This window comes from Ceratosolen solmsi, unplaced genomic scaffold (genome assembly GCF_000503995.2).
Source record: "Ceratosolen solmsi marchali unplaced genomic scaffold, CerSol_1.0 scaffold10, whole genome shotgun sequence".
NCBI lineage: Eukaryota > Metazoa > Arthropoda > Insecta > Hymenoptera > Agaonidae > Ceratosolen > Ceratosolen solmsi.
This window is the reverse complement of record NW_011948412.1, coordinates 22354628-22377405: the sequence shown is the minus strand read 5'-3', so window position 1 is coordinate 22377405 and position 22778 is coordinate 22354628. Positions and strand designations below refer to the sequence as shown.

Sequence of the window (22778 nt, the reverse complement as noted above, 5' to 3'; positions counted from 1 at the left end):
AAATAATATTTTAGTCGAGCTCTTATTATGTCAAAATACGTTAACCTGAAAACAATTTCGTTTGAAAATATGCTTCTTATTGAATATTATATAATCACCTTTAACATTATTTTTAATACTCGAATGATATATAAATATTACCCTCTACCTTCATAAATTTGAACGTTAAAGTGTATATAATTTTTTAGAAAATTATATGGAGTCACTCTTAATTATAAAATGACAAAAATTGTAATGAAATATTGAAGTTCTTAGTGGATATTTTCATCACGTTACTTTAATTTTTTTATAATTTTCATTTGTTTTTACCTTCACAACGTCACCAACAGTAACATGCCTCCATTGAAACCATTGCCACCGACCATCTCTGAGAACCTCTACTTCACGCATATTTATTTCATCGTCTGCTTTATGCCTTTTCTGTAATAAAATGAATATTTGTGTTAAAAATATTTAAATTAATTTATTTATTATTAATGTATCAGCATAACAATTAAAAATATTATAAATGCCAATATTGTACTTAAATTTTTTATAAAAACTGATATATACATTTCTCGATGATTTGAAAATATACATTAATAAATAAATTAATATTCTTATCATAAAAATTATTTTTTTAACTAATTTAATAAAATTTTTAGTATTTTAGATTTATAAAACATTGCTTTGAAAAACGTGCCAATCAAAACAACTGTTTGAAAATGTTTTACTAGAAACTTATTGATTACGTACAATATCTTCGACAATTTCTTTGAGAGCAGATACGCTAAGAATGAAAATAAGTGGAACGAGCGTCGTATAACGTCCCGTGGGTGAAACATCAGGAATTTGCTGAAAAATAATTTAATATTATTTTACAATATTGTTTTTTGTAAATTGTGAATTGTAAGAAACTTAATTTATTATGCCATTTACTTGTTCTTGATAAAAATTAATAATTTACTTACTATAGAAATTAACTAATACTATATAAACGAACAACGAATAAATTAATTTTAATATTCATATTTCAATAAATATAATAATGACTATTATAATCTTCAGTTTAAAATTAATTTTTTTATTAATACGCTGCAATTCAAATTTTTCAATTTTTAAAACATTAGTTAAAGTTTTAATAATTAGTTTTAAATTATAAAAAAAATACAAACACGAAATCGACTTTTTCTTTTAAAAAAGCTATTAATGATAATGTTTCATTCTGATATTCTGCTTTCATATACTTTATAGGATATTGATAATCATAACTGAGATAAGCTAATACATATTTAAGAAAAATTGATGTAATAAAATTGATAAAAAATTATTATAAATATTCTACATAATAATCTAATAGATCCTATACATTTTTAAGTATATCAAACGATTTTACATTTCGAGTGTTTTAATTAATTAATGATAAAATTAATATGAAATATAAGATATGTAAAATATTTTAATAGATATAAAATTAAGAAAAAACAAAAAAGTATGAAAATTAAAAATAAAGAGTTTAAAAAGTTGGCCTACTAAAAAAAATTAATTTGTTTTTTAATGTTTTGGAATTATCTCTTATATGAATTATAAAACAATGTTAAAACAATTCAATTACACCTATTGAAATATCAAAATAACACGGTTGACGCTTTACTAAACAACGGTTATAACTAACAACGATGACAAACCTTCAGACTGATTAATATTTCATATTATTAATTATCATTTTTTTTTCTATTTGGGCACTGTAATGTTTCTTTTTACAGAGTAGTGTAATTATAATACGAAGCACATATTTAATTAAATAAATAATGCAATATTGATTATGAAAAATATTTTATGATAAATACCAAAAAACTTGTAATATGTAGCATAACAAGGACGAGAGTAAAAAACGTGCAACATAAACAATTATTTTTCAAAATTACATTTCTATGTCAATACAAAAAACTTTTCACTTCAGTTATTTGAATAACCAATTTTAACTTTAACATGAAAAGTTTTATCTTTATTTATATATTCAATTTTATGTTAAATAAAACGGAAATAAAACATTTTTTATTAAAATTATCCATTTATCTTTTTGGATCCGATTATTTATCTCTTCCCTAAAAATTTCCATTATGCAAAATTTCATAAAAATGTTATCTTTTTGAATTATTTATTTCAAATAATTTATCTTTAAGTATCGGTTGATTTAATGTCAAAAGAATACATAATTTTTTTAACTTTAATATGTTCGTTTAAAAATTATAGACCATTGTATTAGTACAAAATAATGTTTGAACATTGGCAAATATATTAATCATGTTTGTAACCATGTTTGTTTAGTTCATAAATGGAAATTTATTAAAATCACTTTTTCAGACTTTTATTGGATTATTATAGTCTCTCAAATGGCATACATGATATATACCGGATGAAAATACGGTGGAAAAATTTTCTTGGAAATTTTTAAGGCATACAGGAATATGTAATAAAGGATATTGTCGTAATTCAGACTAGAGTACATTCGTCGACTCTAATGAGCCTTTTAAAATTCAGACTTGAATAGACACTTAAGAGACAAATGAAGAATGTGCTGCTTACCTGCATAAGCGCGATGAATAGAAAAAAGCAGTTGCTATATCTCCGAAACTGTTCAAAGAGAAAGGACGGTATAAAGGAAAGTAGGGAATACTTGGCTGTAGAGATGTGATTATTTTTGTAGGTGGCCGGCTGATGTGGCGCATTGACAAAAATGATCCGCACATCCGGAGGATCGCCCGAGTGTCCACCAGACTGCTCCCCCGATGAACCGCCATTTTCTGTTCTTCCCGTTCCTGGAAATAAAAATTTATACTAAAACAAAAATAATTTAAGTGGCTGTTTTGGATATTTGTTTCACCGATCCAATATTAATATGTATATTTTGATGTAACAGAATTTTGTCGAGGGGATTTCGTTGCACATTCTATATCACGAAATTACGACAGGATAAATATTATCTTCGAGTTATACATGAAAATATGGATGAAACTATTGAGGGTAGAAATAATTTATAAGACACTGGATTTATTAGAAGCTCGTGTATACTTACAGCTTAATGTCTAATTTTCGTTATTAATACATATACATACTGTGACGTTATTAATTTTTTTTATTCAATTTTAATAAAATGAATAAAGTATTAAGAATTGTAACAAATTTTAGGATTACTTAGTCATTCGTTATATAATTAAGTAAATTAATAGTCCAAAATGGAAATATTACTTTCTATATATTGAAATGTTTTTTATTTATATATATAATATTCTATTCTTATTTAATGATTTAGATTTCTACTTGAAGTACCTTATTATACTTATAACTCTGAACCGCAGGGTTCGGAATGTTGTGGTCTATGAAATTGGTGAATATGTTTAAGCATATAAAAGTATTTATGTTCATTTTTATTACTTTTTAATTTTCATTTTAAAATAATTTACTTTAAATTTAGGATGTATTAGGTGTTGGAATAAAATGTAGAGTGTTAGATTATTAACTGAATTTATTGTTGCATTAAGTAGATAATCATTCAATTTCAGCCAATTAAAAAGACTCGAAGTTTTCTATTCTTGAAGTAACTGTACATGTTAATTCAACTTAAACTTAAACTTAAAAATTTTATTTTAATAATTTTAATTTCAATTTTATGTTAAACTTGTAACCCTATTCATTATAATTAAATCCATATGTGCAATTATGATAACAAAAAAATATATATGTAATGAAATTGGTTTCCAGCTTGTCCTACATTATTTGAATACTTACCTGATAATATTATAACTAGAAGATAATTTGTAAAAATTGATTTTACAAACGCGAACAGAAAAATAATTATTTGCAAATTATTATATAGAATCTTAGTACGAATTGTATCTATATATTCAATACCTAGTCGATTACAATTCACTATAAATACTTAAATAAATGCCTAATTTTTGTTATCACTACATACATAAATTCTATTTACTACTCTTATTCATGTATCCAATATCAAAAAACGATTTACATTATCTATGATTTACACTCATTAACACATATAAAACTTTAACTATATAATGCCGTTCTCAAGATAATCGTCGGCATGCATACGCATGATCGCTAGCTAACAACTGCAATTCGCATAGCATTAAAAAAAAAAAAAAACTCGCATACGCTAACCAATGTCTCCATGGGAGATGTGTAAGGGACTTACTGTTGTGTGAATATACGTAGGCATCGACACGCGACCTGATGGTGTTGAGCCACCTGGTAAAATTCGTTCCGGAAAATTCCATGTTCATTTGCTAAAGTCCATTGGTTGCAGACCCATCGAGTTCCTTCGTATCCGAATTTACGCTATCAGCTTGCTTTTTTAATATCCATACGTCATCGACTTCGCTTTATTACAAGCGAAATTTTCCGCGAACATCTTAACAGGCATCTCGTGCACAAGGCCGTAACCAAATGTACGCACAAATCTGGAGATGAACGTATACATTTTGAGCTATTTGTAATGGATAATGTTGGGAAGAACATTCGTAGTTTGACGATCGAGATCAATTTTTTTCATTTACTCTTGATTAGTAAACGAAGAATAAAATAATTTTTACTCTAGACCAACTTTAAAATTCAATTTCTATTGTATTAATCTAGATTCAAAAATTGATCAACAGTTTTACATAGATAATATTTTAAACATCCAGTATTTTTATTTATTATTTTTATATTACCTTAGGTATTATTAATGATTATTATTAAATATATATTAAATTATTAATTTTATTAATGTCGCGATAAAATATTCAAAATTTTAAAATAATTTATCTAAAATTAACACTAAATTTTTAAATGCCAATATTCATGATTTAGTTAAACCCATATTAATTAAAAATTAATAAATAAATAAATAAGTAAATTATAATAAATCTATAAGAATAGGAATCAAATCTTTCATTGTAACTTATTTTACTTATTATACTTTCACGTGTTGATTCAGTATTTTCCTTTTAGTAATTATGTATTTCAAATTTATTTTAAAACTAAGAGGAACTATTAAAAGTAACATACAAAATGGTAATATTTTTCATATAAAAATTGCTACTGGATGCTTTACATAATGTCACTATTCAATAGTTCAATTCAATTCAATAGTATATGAATATTATTAGATATTGGATTTTGAAAATTTCTTACTAGTTACTATAAATATTAAAAATAGATAAAAGCAAAATTGCTAACAAGTACATATGTATTGAGAATCCTAAAAATATTAATATGAAATTAAATAATTTCAAAAGTAAAAAAAAGATTATCAATTTAATTAATTTAATATTTCAATAAATGTTTATAATTTTCTAAAATACATGTTTAAGATTTCATTTCATTCATTAATAAATCTAATAACATCAAATAAATTTTCAAAATTCATATTAACTTGAAAAACAATTTTATAATGTTTTTAAACTGTATAAATAAATGATTTTTTTTATCGTTATTTACTAGTTATTATATAATAGTCTGAAAGAAAGAGGAAATTTATATTGACGAATAAAGTAAATATAATATTCAATTACTTTAATGTAAATTATTACAATACAATTGCATATTAAATTAAATGTAACATATTTAATAAAGTGGAATTCTCGATACATAATACAATATAAAAATATTGTAATATACAATATAAATATTAGGCTTCAAAATAAGCTATAGAAAGAAATAAAGAATGTATGTACGAATGAGTATGCGTGCCAATAAATTTCAAGGTCAACCGCAAACGATAAATGTTATCAAACCTTCAATTTTAGTTTTAAAACTAATGATTCATCTTTAAATCAATTCTGAATTACGTATATCAAATACTTATATTGTTCATATTCTTAATTGAATTATTTTCTAATAAAATTATATTCATAAGCTCAGTATTATCAACAAATCCATGAATTACAAGTTTACATAAATGTCTAACGAACTACGATAATCGGATTGAATAAAGCGACAAAGTTACAAAACATATTTTAGGTATAGCACTGAAGGCTTGATATTTAATACAAATTTTCTAAATTTTATGAATTCAGCACTACACGAGTTTATTTGAATTAATACACAAGTATATAATGCACGTATTTGATAAAATGATGTGTGTGGGTATATACATAATATATTTCACATTAATAAAAATGCTTTATATTAAATTTCAGTCTGTAATTAATCAAGCTTGAAAAATTTTCTATGACTCACTTTAGAAAAATAATTTTTTAATCGTATTAAAATTTTTACTTTTTACTTTTACTTTTTTAGTTTATAGTTTATTGTCAATTCAACAAGATTTTTGTTGTTATGTAATTAGTATTATTTATAAAAGGAATTAAAAATGAATTTATTGGTTTTTAGAGAAAGTGAGGTTTATATTTTATTCGTTAAACTATGTTAAGAACGTTGTTACCGTAATATAATATTATCGAATTTCGAATTTAGAAATGTAAGAAATTTTAATAATAATATATAAAATGGCAGGAAGATTATGCTACACAAATCACGTAATTCTAATCCGTAATATTTATATTTCTAACAACAAATCAATGAATGAACAAACGAACGAAATAAATCAAGTTTGGCCCCAAAGATCTAAATGATTCATTTATTAAAGTTAGTTCTTCCATAAGTATGTGATCGTATAAGAATGAGTTGAGGGTGACAGACATAAGGAAGAAGACTACACTCGATTCGTATTAATTCGTGATGTATTTATACTGCGATAGTCACACGCTCGATCAACTGAAGGCCTTCATTTATCTATATCTTTCTCTCTCTCTCTCTCTCTCTCTCTCTCTCTCTCTCTCTCTCTCTCTCTCTCTCTTTCTCTTCACTCCACTGTAGTCCAATACACATTAGGAATTTTATTTCTTTCTCTCTTCTATCGAGCATGACTGAAATATAGATACTTAAATAAAGATTTAAATAAAATAATTGAAAAATAAATTTTTTTTACGTAAATCAAATTCCTAAATGTCCAAGTATATTAAAAATTAGAATATAGAATGCTTTAATTAATTAATAATTACTTACAAAACTTTATATTTAAACAATATTATTATTTACGTGCGAAAGTAGTGTAATTTATATAATATGAATACATATAAAACTTCACATACAATAAGTTTAAATAGAATAAGATTAAATTTCACAATAAACATTACACGTATTATTGCTTAAATCAATTGAAACTTTTCAAAACTTATTTTAAGTAATATTAATAATAAATTAATAATAAATAGGTTTCGAAATTTATTATTGACTTCTAAGTTACATTTTTTATCATATAATTTTTAAATATTTGATTTCATGAATTTAGTAAAAAGAGTAAAGTAAATTAAATATGCAATGTATTCTAATTAAAATTTTTATTTTATTTAATACAAGGGTATAATATCATGGAGATATAATATGAAATTTTGAATTATAAATAACGTAAAGCATCGATAAAGTCTATTTTTATATGGATAACATATAATTTGCATTTATTCACATTGAGGCAAAATAAATAAATAATTGCTTAAAATTAAATGAACCAGTGATACTTTTATATTAAAATAATGAAATCTGAAATTTATTTATATTTAATTGTTTCGTCCAAAATGAATTTTTTAAATTAGAAAAATCAATTTCATTTTTATAAGCTCAAATTCAAATTTTATAAGCTCCAGTTTCCAATTTTTTTCTTTTATTTTTCCCTTCTTACTTTTACACAATTCGATGTCGGTGTTCTTGTAATTAATACTAAAAAAAAGCAAGAGTTATTAATATTTTTCTCCTTGTACCAGGCCCTCCTTTATTAACTATTAGTTTTTAATTAATATTTAATCTAAAATTTTACAACATGCAAAACCATATTAAAGGAAACGAAAAATAAAGTTTTCAGTAAGAGATAATAGTACTTTTATATAATAACGAATAATAAATAATAATAAGTGTCCGTATTAAATTTAAACTACAAAGATTGAGTTTCTAAATAAATATTTTAGAAAAAAAAGGTAACCAATTCTATAAGTAAAGAAATATTTATAAGTTACTTAGTTTCATATAAATGAAAAAATGTAAACCTATATTTACATAATAAGAAATTATTATTGTAGAATTTGCAATTTAAGTGTATCGTATTTACAACCTAAGCGGTTTGTACAATCTATCGGTCTTACACAATATTTCTATAAATGATTACATGCATAAAAGATATCAAAATGTACAAAATCAATTGTTTGCAATATTCTGTATACGTTTAATTGTCGCTGTCAATCAGTGCATATAACACCATTTTAGACAATCAAATAAAACAATCATTATACGTACTGTAAAGTTTTGCTTTGTATGCAAAACTAGTTTTACCTGCCTCATAATCCCTGAGACAATTTTATCAAACTTGCCTTTTTATGTCTCTAATTAGAAGTTGAATTGCATAACATGAACACCTTTAATATCGGCAATAAGCCCACACTAACTCACTTCCTCACGAAAGACAACACATCTGATTCATGAGGTTTCATTGCTATATTTTCGGCGAACGTGGGGACGTAACGAGAAGGGTCAGCAAAACATGGCGACCATAGCGACGACGTTGACGTAAAGATTCCACAATTTATGCCTACGCGTGATAAACTGAATCTCGGTTACGGCGTCTTACGAGTTGCGAATATCGCGATTCTCACGTCCTCGAGCCAACATACAAAAGCAAATGACAGCGAGGAGAAATCGGCAAACCTAACCTATAAGAACAGACCACGGCGCAGCGGCAACTGTTGAACACGAGCCTAAAGACGGAAAAAATGGGCGAGGAAGAGGAGGAAGAAGCAGCGTTATGCAAGCTTAAACAGATATACACGTACCCAGCGAGGGGCCAGCAATTCTCTAATCGATAAAATACTCCAATCGAAGAGGGAGGCCCTTGCGTAGATAATCAACGCATTCCAGGCATGAAACTTTCCCACTTATTTAATTTAATTTCTTTAACGCTGAGATTCATAAATTATATTTTGCTCATAGGAGCGGTCAAGATTTTACGGCTTTTCTGCTCCATTTCGGTTCTAATAACTTACGCAGTCTCTAGATTAAAGTTAGGTTAGCACCAGCAATGTAAACGTAGTTACTAATTGTTTTGTTGGTATTCCATATGTATATAATAAATAAATGATATTCTTATTGCTAATATAATGACTTGTAGCATTCAGATTCGTTTTTCATTTCGTGGCTTTATATTATATGTCTGAAAAGATTTATTATACGCTATCGTACAATATTTATTTCCTTTTCTGAGCATCGAAAGTGTGAATTTAAACGCGTGTTTTAACAATTTGAATGTATATTGTTATATTGTTTATTTTAGAAATTCATAATTATTGTTTTTTAAATATTACAAATTTAATGTTCACAGTTAAATAAATGCGTGACATTATTAATTTTTATGGAAAGATTATGATGTAAACTAATAAATTTTGAACGCTTTCTTATCAAGATTTTTTTCTTTATTGACTTCTCTAAACTTAACAAAATATTTCTCATATTAAATAGACTGACCAATAAATTTTTAAATTTTTTAAAGCAAATACAATTCTATTTGAAAAAATTCTCACTGTCGCTAATTGAATTGCTTATTACATATTTTAACTAACTATTATTTTAAATTTAAATCATTCTATTAAATATTTAAATAAAATAATAAAAATATGTCGATTTTCAGTAACTAGTTGTTCATGGATAGTTATATAGAAATACGACAGTAAATGTGGTAATTATAGTAAACATTTTAATGAAAACGTAAAGCCCTATGAAAGGCAATGTAAAAATGTCGAAACAAATTGCGTACAGTAATATATTGTATTAAAAAATCTTAATAAGTATTTAATGTGTTATGCATTTACAAGGTCATAATAGATTTAATAACCAGCACATTTCTTTGTATATAAAATAAAAAAATGTTACCTATTAAATATTGGGATTACTTCGATTTTTAATACGCCGTACATAATGAAAATTCGTTTCACATTCGTTCTCACGTATATAATTTGCATTTAAGTACGTGAGAGTAAAATATAGTTATATTATTTTTATGGATGATTGGGCATACGTAATATAATCTTTCATTGAAAATTAAGAATACTAGCACTCTAGGATCTTTGCACCTAAGAACGTGTAATCAAGTATTAACCGAATACAAACATAAAATTATAAACTACCGTTTTTCATATACGTCTGCTGATTTATTTATAATAGGAATTTGTCTGAAAAGTGAATTTAATATTTTAATATTTCTAACACATTTCTAAAGTATGAGCCCTTGGATAGCCTCTCACATTTTCTTTACTAGCTTTTTCTCTCGCTTGCTTGTCGAAGCTAGAAGATATCAAACATTGAAGAGTGTTAACCATCATCTCATTAATACAGAAGAGGAAAATAGACAAAATCAATTGCATTTTGCGTTTTATGAGTCAGAGCTGATGCCAAAGCTTGAAACGTCGCTGTAAATAATGTGTGCATGAAGCCACGCCCACTAATCCGTTATTGTGCATGGCATATTGGTATTGATAGGAGTTTCAGTGGAACAGAGGGGCAAAGGATTGCCATTTCCAATTATTCACTTTTCTTATTATTCCTTTCGTTTTCGTTTAATTTACTGAATATGACTAAATTGAATATATATAAGGATTTGCTAAGAAAATAAGGTCGTGCTAAATGACTTATCGAGAAGTAACGCCCAAATTATCAGTAGAATGCTGCACTAACAATAAAAAGTAAACGTATCCATAATAAGAGTAAAGAATTTTAAAATAAATGAGATAGAAATAATTTGTATAATTATCATTTAAATAATTTTATTCGATTTCAATGTCATATTTACATAATTGCATTGTTCGATTAAATTTGATAAAATATAACTATTAATAAAATGTACTGCAATTCCATCTTTCATTTTGTTAAACAGTCAACACACTAAATTGTGTTCTTTCTTAATAATAACTGTTAGACTAATACCATTCATTTAATAAAAAGAAACAATTTAGTTAATAAATCATTATGAACGGATATAGTCTTTTATGCATTTTATACATAATTTGTTTTTTTAATGTACTATATAATATATCAGATTAGTATACTTTAATTATTATATAAAGTAATTATATATTGTATTTTTCATTAATTACTTTTAACTTACGATCGTATACTATAATCAATATTGTTTAATATCAATTGCATTATTTCATAGTATCTGCTCCGATTCAATTAACGAAGTTTACATTAACCTGATAATTTTATTAACATTTTATTAACAACGTATTACATAATTTAAATTTCATAATTTAATACGTTTCAAGATCAAAACGAAATTTATTCTTGTTAAAGCTCTTCGTTTAGCTTACACAATGAATTTAAAAGGTTTTGCAAATAGAGCCACATTTTCTAATATCACAAATATTTTTTTCACATTTAATTTAATATTTTTCAATATAAAATGGAATAACAATTTTTCAGAAGCAATTTAAAAAAGTAAATTGTAATCAATTCATATTATACATATTTCTTTCACATGGAATATAATATATTGATATATTATTCATATCACCTTTACTCCAATATTTGGTAAATTAATTACACAGACTCTTAATTATTACAAATTTTACAAAAGCAGTTTTTACGAGTTCCTCAAATATTAATAATAACAATACGTTATTTTAAACAACTCATAGGATTGGATATTGATTTATTTTTCTTGAAATATGGAATAAGGATTTATTAAAATATTCAATTAACTTATTACAAGTTATTAATTACTACAATAATTATTCAATACATGAAATTAAAAAAACTAAAAACACTATTGCTGTGTATAAAAACACATATATATATATATATATATATATATATATGCAGAAAATCATTAATAAATTTTTTTTAATTACAAGATGGTGCATCGATGACATCTAAGACACAATTGTATAAATACATGTGCCAGAATATTTCATTTTTGATGCACTGGTCGACACTTTTACAAATGCATGCAAATACAAATGAGAAAGGTAGTAATATAGAATATTCGTGACATGTGTAAACATATGAGGTAACATTAATGACTTGATACTTCAAAAATTATGTAAGATAGTTATTAAAAAGCGAAACATACAGCACATATTTTAATGCAAAAAGTCGTTTAATTGCATTTGGGATATTTGAGATTTCCATTCTATAGAGTAACAGAAGCCTACTTTATATACACAGAAATATAATCGATATATGTGCATTGCAAAAGTGAATTGAATTTTGTTCATAATTTTAGGTCATATATTAAAAAACAATTTTTATAATTTATATTAAGTAGTGGTACTAAAAGCTGATTGTTATTTATGTAACATTTATGTTAACATTTTAATTTGAAAACAATAAGTATTGATAATAAAATTGAAAAACAATTTTGATGTATAATATAAGTTAAATACTATATATCTAAATTATAAATATTTTACCGTGTTCAAATAATAAACTACAATAGTAACGCTTCAGAAAAGTAATACATAAATGGAAATTAAAACAAATATTAAATTCTTTAATGTTATTCAGATATTTTCTCTATTAATTCATATCAACAAATATAATAGTTATTTAATAATTTAATAATGAATAATTATACACGTAAAAATATTAGCTGTGATTGAATTAGTAATTATAATTGATCTCATAAATTACGAAGATTTCTGAAATAAAAATATTTTAAATTGCATCTTATATTTAGTTAAAACGACAAAAAATCTTTAATATAAAATTGTATTAAATACATAATGTACTATCCTAAACATGAAAGAAAAAAAAATTTGTCAGGAGTGGGATTCGAACCCACGCCCTCAATGAGGACCAGAATGCCCAGTTCACTCGACTTCAATCGAGAAGGAACACATGTACCTTGAGTCTGGCGCCTTAGACCGCTCGGCCATCCTGACACTTGGTAACGTTTGACACTAACATGGTACATTATCACAAGTTTTACATTAACTTTAAAATATAATATCATAAGGTTATATATAATAAACTTTTTACATAAGCAAATTATCTATACATTATCTGTATAAAGTAATAATTCAAATTTAAAATAGAAATATATATATAAATATATAAATATAAGGTAATTTAATTTTTAATGGAATAATTCGAGGAAATATTTTACTTAGAATATTTAGAAATTTATTTCAAATAATACACCTAGTTAGTTGAAATGGCTGTGGTATGACATAAATACATTACTAAATTGACTGAAAAACTATTAATTATTTTCTATTTTATGAAGTTTCGAAATATTCCATTTATTATTAGATTAAATAATCTATTATTAAATAATCTATTATGATACATACGTTTGTTAATTATGATTCAAAATTAATAAAAAAATTTTTTATTCTTGAATAGATTATTTTATAATAATTAATTTTATTTTGAACATTTGTATTGAATTATATTAATTTTAGCTAAATACTACAATAAATCCATAAGTATATAATTTAAGTAATGTATTTCTGATACCGAGTAATGTCTACTTAAAATTCATTAAAGGCGATCGATGAATTTCACATCAATATGTGTTCAAGTGAAATCTTATTGTATATATATTCATATTAATAATAAACATATTTATTAAAAATCATATCGAGTTATTTAAAGTCCGAAAAACTTTTAAATAAATGGACTAATGTTACATTAATGTAAATGTAAATGTAATCCAATGGTCCTTTGCATAACATATTTAAGATAGTAATAATTTCTACATCGAATTTATAGTATCGGTATCAAAATATTTTTAAATCATTCAAAAATTAAATTTGTAAAATGAATTCAAGTCGCACATGAAATTAAATCCTTATAGATTTTAGAAAGATGTAGCATCTGGTGCCTGCCAACTATAGGGTTAATCTAAAAGTAATATGAGTTTTCGTTTTAACCCTCGATCGGTAAAATAGAATTTGGTCTTTATCGATAAAATATATATAGCCCGACACTCGATACAACTCTCATACTGGGGAGGCCAAGGACAAAAATGTCCACCTTCTATATATAATAAATATATTATCTTTCCTGAAATTAAATAGTTTCTACCTTACTGCAATCTTGAAGGTTATGTTATTTTGATAACAATTTTTATGGATTATTTTTTATGCAAATAAAGCTGTTAATATAAGTTACAAGATTACCATTGCATTTTATCATTATTTATAATATAAATATAATTGTGCGTAAGAGATATAATAAAAATGTCAAAATTATAGGTGTATTTACATTTATTCAGTTATTATTGTATTCAATTATCATTATATTTCAATTATTATTTGATCAAATCAATGTGACATCGAGGTAATTGTATTTTTTCTCAAGTTTCATGTTTATTTTACTATTAGTTTATGTCAGGTATAACTTTCAACTATCCAATTTGAATATCATTAAAATATATATTTATATAAAATTAGATTATATATTTATAAAATTATAAAATATATATATTATGTAGGTTTTTACACATTCAAGTTTGTATATCCTACTTTATACAGGGGGTTATTTTCATTACATCTTAAATTCATAAATTAATTAATAGCAATTTAATTGCTATCTGTTCAAATAAAAATGTATTATTTATAATTTACTATTATATCTTAAATTAAAATATTCAGCAAATGAAGAAAAATATGGGGAAATAAAACAACCAAATATATAATTTAAGAATAAAATTATTATTAATACTATATACTTATGTGTATTAAAATTTAATTTGCTTATTTATTTTGTGAAAATTAATATTATAAATTAAAATATGTTATTTATATTATTAAAATATAATAAATTTATTGTATATTATTATTAATCTTTACATCTAACTGCCTTCATTATGAAAAAACATGTTTTATATATTAATAATAATTATGTATACAAAATATTTAAAGTTCAATTGAAAAAGGTCTCTAAAATAAAAAAAAAGTATATATATTCATTTTACATTAAAAAAATGCTGGTTATTTTCAGCATAACTTATAGAATTCATTGTTTGAATATTCTAAGCATTTACTACATTACAACTTATTGCAAGCAAGCAGTTATAATAATTGATGCTAACTAATTAGTAATAATAAGCTTTATGGTTTTTTATTAAATTTTTTCATTAATTTACCTTTATTTTTATAAAACTAAAAGATTTAAAATAGCTTTTAAATTCTTTTATTTATAAAATGCATATCAGTTGATTAACTTTTTAATACTTTTGTGCATTTAGAAATTTTGAATAAAACTATATTTAACTGAAATTTATAACGTTTTTAATAAAACTTTATATGTTAAAATTACATTTTTGCTAAAATCACAAATATTAAAGAATATTTTTTTTTTTAAATATTAAAATTAGTTAATACTGGGAAAAAATTAATGTAAGCATATAGAAATTTTAATACATTTTAATAAAATTTTGAAATTCTATAATTCTATCTAGTATTTTTCTATTATTTTTACTTTTATATGTACGAAATACAATAGAAACGAGCAATGTGCTAATTCATTTTTTAAATAAATTGTCTATATAAAACATTTGATTTATATTATTAGTAGATCTACTATAAATAATATTATTCCATAGAATTAATAGCATATTTTTAAAAATGATTAATTAAATGTAAAATGATTCAAATATTAAAAAGTATGATCAGTAAAAAGGATAAAAAGATAGAAAGAAAAACTATAAATTTATCCCTGGAATGCAAGTATCATCAAATGTTATGATAAATAAAAAAACAGAATTTCTAATTAAAGTATTAATATTCCATTTCTTAAATACAATATCATAAAGATTTGGTAATTATTCTTACTTACTTATTTTTAAAACGATTTTGTACAAATTTAATTTCTTTAGTAGCTTAAAATATAAAATTAAAAAAAATTAAAAATATTAAAAATAAATATGAGTATAAATATAAATATAAATATAAATATAAATATAAATATAATAATAAATATGAGTGATAACTAGAGTTCAGGTTTTACAAAATTTTTAATATTTAAATAAAAATATGAATAACTCTTTTTGCAATCAATTCATAATTAAATTTTTTAATCAAAACATATATTTATTTTTTGTTTGTAGTTAATACATAAAATAAATATAGTTTTATTTGTTTAATTGACTATGAAAGGGCTTCGCTATTTTAACCGATTTTAGATGTATCAAATTTTAATTTCTCGTAATGTAATATTATTAATATACTTGCTACTTGTAATTATAAAAAGAATATATTGCTTCTTATATTTTCCTTGATATCTAAAAAAAAATTTTTAAAACCTAGTCAACGATAGATCACCTTTACATTATGTCCAATAATGAGTCTAAACTGAACCGTTATATATTTTTCTTTACTTGGATACATGCTATTGTCGTTATTCATTAAAATTATATTCGATTCTATAGTTCAAATACATGATAATTCATTCATATGCCATGTAAAGAAATTAAATGAAATTGATTTTACCTTCCTTTCAATAATTAGGCTTTATCGAAATAGTGCTATGCACTTTTTATATTCATTATAAATAAAATTAATTATTTAAAGTACAATCGTTATATGAAATTTAATATTATATTAATAACATTACTATACATTTTAATTATTATGAAATCATTTTAAAATTTAATGGAATTTTAAAATTTTAATACGGTGTGAGTATACATACAGCATTTATAATTAAATTGATATCGTTAATATGATAATAATATATTGTATTTGTAATTACAACGAAACAGTAGTTTCAATAAAAATAAAATGAAAACTTATTGTCTATATCTTTCGAAATACAGTAAAATTTTGACAAAAATAGTTCTTTATATGTAAAAAAGCTGTAAAAAATATTATTTTAAGTTTCGATATAATATGAAAGCTATGCATGCATATATATATATATATATATATATATATAGATAGATATATATAGACGCTAACTATGGTTTAACAATAATTTTCTGAAATTAATACAGATATTTGAGTATACGTTTGTCTGGATATGTTTGAAACATTAGTTCGTTTTATATTATCTCGCAAGAGTATCAATTAAATCTATATTTTACATTTGTATTTTATATTTATATTTAATATTTATATTTTATATTTATATTGTATTTGCATCAATTACAAGGCGAACGGCACGTGCACCAGTGCCCGACAAATACCCACGATAATATGATATATAAAATGTATTTAGAAGTTGAAAGGATACAATAATGTTTATTTGAATCTATTTGATAACAATATAGTAGCTCTTGAACAATACATTTTTAGATAAAGTTTTACGTACGTATAAATTTCCATTGATTATAGAGAATATATTTGTAATTTTTATTATTTACTTGAAATACCACGGAACCAATTTTGAAAAGTATGTTCTTATTGAATGAATTTATAAATATAATAAATTTAGATTATGAGAATCAAAGCTTGTATTCAAATATAAACCTTTTTATTCGAAATAATAAAATTTTAATGCATAACATTAAAATATATAAATATTATGCATTAGAGTTGCAGTAATTTAATTATTTTCAAAAGTTTTATACCCATTACACACAAATATAATTAATAATCAGTTTTATACCTTTAGTTTTAACCTTATCTTAAATATTTACTTATAAAATTTAATAAAATAGCTGTTCTAATTCTGTAATAAAATTACATTAATCTCTTGAGCAATGTTTATTTGGATGCGGATGGTTGGAGATTAAGGACTTTGTCGTTATTCCGAAAGTTAATTGAGAAAATACTTATGATCGAAGTTTATGGTATATTCTCTTACTTTGGTTCCTTTTTTTAAATTACTATCACTTGTTAGTAAATTGGTTATTCTTATAGGTTCATTAACTAAATCTTTAAAACTGATTTAAAAAAAATGTCGTATTTCCATACCTTAATTAATACATTTTAATTTTCCTGTCATTATTTTGCGTTACTATCTTTTTCAGTCTTTTTCATGGCAGCTTAATGTTGCATTACCTTTTCTTTTACATAAAATCATAATGAATATTTTAATTGAATGCTTTCAAAAGGGATTTAAATTCCAATATTTTTTACAATATAACTTAAAAGTTTTATAATAAAAAATGTTAAGTTATGTATTTTTGTGATTTATAAAAATATTTCGGATATTATGTATAATATAGAATCAAAGAATACTAACTAAAATATTGTAAATTTATTAGAAAAAACTATTCTGATATATAAATGAGTTTCCATAAAGAGTTTCAATAAAGGAAACTGCTGAGAAAAAAATATAATTAACAGTGATGGTTAGTGATAAAAGTGAAAATGAAGTAAAGTGGACAGATATAAAAATACTAGCTTATATAAATATTATCATTAAAGAACATTGAACTTTAAAAAGTCTTATCATAAAAATAGCAATCGACGTAAAAATCATTCGAACATATTTTCGAACTCGAGTTACTACAGTGTTTTAAATAATTTAACATGCCATATATGAGGCTAATATTATTAATATTAATACAAATTAATATTTCAAAGAATTTTATTAGTATTTAAAAATTTCTGTATAAAATATTGCTTATAAAAATCTTGAATTTTTCAAAACATACGACTATTATCTTATTCTCTTAATTAATCGTCAAGCACGACTGTATAAAGGTATAAAGTAATTTTAAAGAATCAAGATGTATTCACTATTTATTGAAAACTTCCAAATAAGGCTTGTAGAAAGTTTTTTTATCAAAAATTAAACTCATCAATTGATATTATGAAGTAGTGAATCCTATTTAAATATCGTTGATTAAATAACTTTGATATGAAATGTCCTACAAGAGATGAAAAATAATTTTTCTTATTTTAATGTGAAAAGATAATAAGCATATCTATTACTTTTACATTTATATACTTATAGCAAATAATATGATAGATTTTTTAAAAGTTTCTTATCGTCTGCACTTTTTAATACACCTACGACTTGAAGTTAGCGGTGCGATTTGGTACTTTTATACTATATTCAATTATTTAAGTTAAATTCTTCACTGAATGCTGTTAATGCATAAAATAGGACATGGACGTTTATTCAAGATCTCTTATTGCATTTCTGCAATCTTGAGTATGATTTTATTGAATGTACTGCATTAATTTTTCAGACTTTAATTTTTCAGATAAATTAGGCATAATCCTTTTGTTAAAAATCTATTTTTATAGTATTATTTATGTCAGAAATATTATTTAGGACAAAAGTTAAATTTGAATTCTTATAATTATGAAAGATTATTTCAATTAAATCATATAATTTAAACTGATTGAAAAATCGAAATATCATAGTATCTTGGTTGACCTACGGCTTCAAGGTTAAACTAAAACGAAATAGATGGGATCGATTTAGATTGCAATATATATCTTATAATTATAAGATAGTATATTATAAGTTGGACCTATGCTAATGGGTTTATTGCGCATAAATCTCTAATCATAATTTTTACATGAATTGTATATACACTTGATTTCATATATTAGGAAAAATTATGTCGAATTATATATTAAAAAATGTATACGTAATATTAATGAACCAATAAATAATTATGCAAGTTTGCAAATTTAATTAATATTTTTATTTCTAAATTACTCACAAGGATCTTTGGTTTTCCTTATATACTAAGTGCAAATTTTTTATAAATATCTTGAATTTATAATTTTGTAAAACCTTATGAAAGTAAATTTTCATTTAGTAGTGATTTTGCTCAAACTTTAATTAAAAAAAAATTAAAAAAAAAAGTTGAAGTAATAGAAAATTAATTATGATATAACAAGCGATTTACACAATAACAGAAACTGTAGCATATGCGTAAACAATTTGAGATTACCAGTTCATTAAAAAAATTGTTAATGCTAACTATCTTATGGCCTTTCGAAACTATAGAATTTACTATTTTTTAAATTTAAAATAAAAATGGGAATGTACAATTAGAAATCTCCCGGATCTATTATTTTGTTTTACGTATATTTATATTTTCTTCTTGAACAATGCTCGTGTCTGTATTTTCAACTTCGTAAAAATATAAACCATTTGTAGCATTGAAATCTTTACATTTAAGAGCAACAAAATTTGCATTTTATCTCTAATTACCTAAGAATTGAAGTAATTTAGTGTATAACATTACATTAATATATTTTTAGTATATAGAATAACATTACTTATATTTATAATTGAATATATTTTTATGAAATACGTTTTAACTATATAAAATATTTACATAATTTTATTTTTTAAAAATTAAAGTAGTTATCCTTAAAGTTTTAATGAAATTTTTTATGAATACATCCTTTATTTAAAATATTTTTAAACAAATTTTATTTAATAAAAGACTGATATTTAATACGACAACATTGAATATATGCATATAAAAAAATGAATAAGTTTGATCCATCGAAAATGCAAAGATGGTCGAATCAATTGACCTATTTTTCATTGCAATTATTAAAGTTAGTGAAGATTCTCTTAAAATTGAATACGACATCAAGATATGGAATTGATAATAGTGAAACTCTTGGAATGTTTTTGTAAAGAAAAGAACCAATAAAGAAATGTGCACTCAGCAGTATTGTTAATAATAACAAGTAAAGGACATTTTTGAGTCCCACCTGCAATATTTTCACTGGACAATCGATTGATCATCATCTCCTGGAGCTCAATATGCTGCTGCTGGTTCTTGCTTCTGGTGGATGCCCTGCGGAGAGATCCGAGCCTGAGCTTAATACGACTGTCAACGTTGTCAATGTTTCCAAGATTGATTGGGCTGCCAATGATGTAAGGCCCCAACTCTGCTTCCTGCCTCTGACTCAACTCCTCGTCATTATGAAAGCGCTCGCCGAGTTGTGTCAACTCATCGTCCATGTGTGGAATCGAAGAGAGATCCGGGGGTGTGAATGGACGCAGAGACCCAGGGCTCGGTGGAAGCCTCTGTAGCCGACCGCGTGGCCCGGGTGACCCCCTCGACGGCGACCACATTTCTGGAGCCGGGACCTGCAATGCGGTAGAAGAGCCTTTGCTTTATTTTCTTAGACAAGTCATTCCATTGATTTTATAAAAGAAAAGCTTGTCGTGTAATCTGAAAAGGTCCACTTAATGTGGAATGATAATGTGCACATTTAAATGTTCCTGGAACAAACAAGAGGTAATTCTTCACTGAAACTTAATGATATTTATACAAAAAAATGATATAGAAAATTTAATAGAAATGGAACAGATGGTCTATAAGATATTTAAAATAAAGGCTGTTATAATACTGTTTCTCACAATAAAAAAGGTTGGAAGCTTGTAAAGTGATAAATTATAAAATTAGAATGCGTGTTTCTTTTACCATAATTGAAATGTATTTTATCGAAATTAGAGTAAATGATTGGACTAAAGTGAAGAATTGCTTCAAGTAGATTATTTGCATAAGAGCTAGTAATTGTAACAAGATTGAAATATCATTTTATTGGGTTTCAAATTAACATTACATTTCTTTTCACTAAATGTTAATTAAGAAAAATTAATTCCTTTTAAATTTTAAAATTAAGAATTTACAAAAGCATAAAAAAAAATTTAATTGAAGTTGGGCTATTCATTTAATTTATGAAAATGAATACAAAAACTTGACAATGAGTGAATATTGTAATATACTGGCATTAATATAAGAATAAATTTCGAGAATTATTTAATTATGTTAATGAAAAAACAAGCAACGAAAGAGTCGACTTACTTTTGTCATCAATGCATAAAAAATTATATTATGAATAATTATATCCAATTTGTAAGATCCTTAAATTATAATAGTTGTAGACAAAGACGAAAATAATAAATGAAATAATATCTGTAATATGAAATAATAAAAATTTATATTCTAAATAGCTTCTTATACATGATATATGATAGAATAAAATAAAATATATAGAACGAAAATGCGTTCCTAATGTGATTAAGCGACTGAGGTATGAAGCAATGATGAAATCTAAGAAATAATAACACAAAAGCGAGAATTATGATGTTGAAACAATCATTACTTTCCTAACAATAAATATTGTATTGTAATAGTTTGTTTAAGATAATTTTTAAGTTAAATAAAATTGAATCTGAATTGTTTGTAATTGTATTTTAAATATCATTAAAACTATGTTTAACATGAAATTGATATTCGTATGAAGGCTTTAAGTTTATTTATATTTTTATTAAACAATATTAAGAATAATAGTGCATTAAATATAAATCCAGTATTTCCACTTATTATTCGTAGGTCAAATAACAAGCAACTTTATTACATGTATTTTAATTACAGTTTTACGTATTAAATCCATTACATTACCAACAATAGATATTACGCATAACTTTCGTTTACAAATGTTTAATGGCTTTATATGAGGTGTAAAGATATTAAATATTATATATGTACTTAACAATTAACTTTATATTATTAAGGTAAAAAAATAATAAAAGCATATATCATTCGTAAACTAATGTATTCTACTATAAATCAAATTTAAAATAATAACAAAAATTTATTTATACTAAAACTATCTTTATTTATAAAATATATTTGAACATTTTATAATCTATACATTTAATGAATGATGAAATCAGTTATTTAATAAATATTGTGTGTTTTGATTTCAAGTTCTAAGTTATTTACAGAATGGCTTCTAGTTCTGAAATTTCCACCTTTACATAAACATTATGCAAATTTACAATACTTTAAATTAAATTAAATATTC

General features: G+C 23.7%; 1 protein-coding gene and 1 non-coding gene across 2 annotated transcripts in view; both read right to left on the bottom strand.

The window, feature by feature from the left end:
* ATP8A (ATPase phospholipid transporting 8A1) overlaps window positions 1–20959 on the bottom strand; it is a 36946-nt gene extending 15987 nt beyond the window's left edge. The window contains exons 1-4 of the mRNA XM_011499775.1: window positions 20670–20959; window positions 2569–2801; window positions 736–834; window positions 310–420 (exon numbers count right to left, since the gene is read on the bottom strand). Of these exons, the coding sequence (XP_011498077.1) occupies window positions 310–420; window positions 736–834; window positions 2569–2801; window positions 20670–20922 (696 nt within the window). The 5' untranslated portion in view covers window positions 20923–20959. The remainder of the gene's footprint in view (window positions 1–309; window positions 421–735; window positions 835–2568; window positions 2802–20669) is intronic.
* On the bottom strand, window positions 12844–12968 carry TRNAL-CAA (transfer RNA leucine (anticodon CAA)). The gene is made up of 2 exons: window positions 12931–12968; window positions 12844–12888 (listed from the first exon to the last, which is right to left on the bottom strand). It is a non-coding gene; the product is annotated as a tRNA-Leu (tRNA).
* Window positions 20960–22778: the final 1819 nt, after the last annotated feature.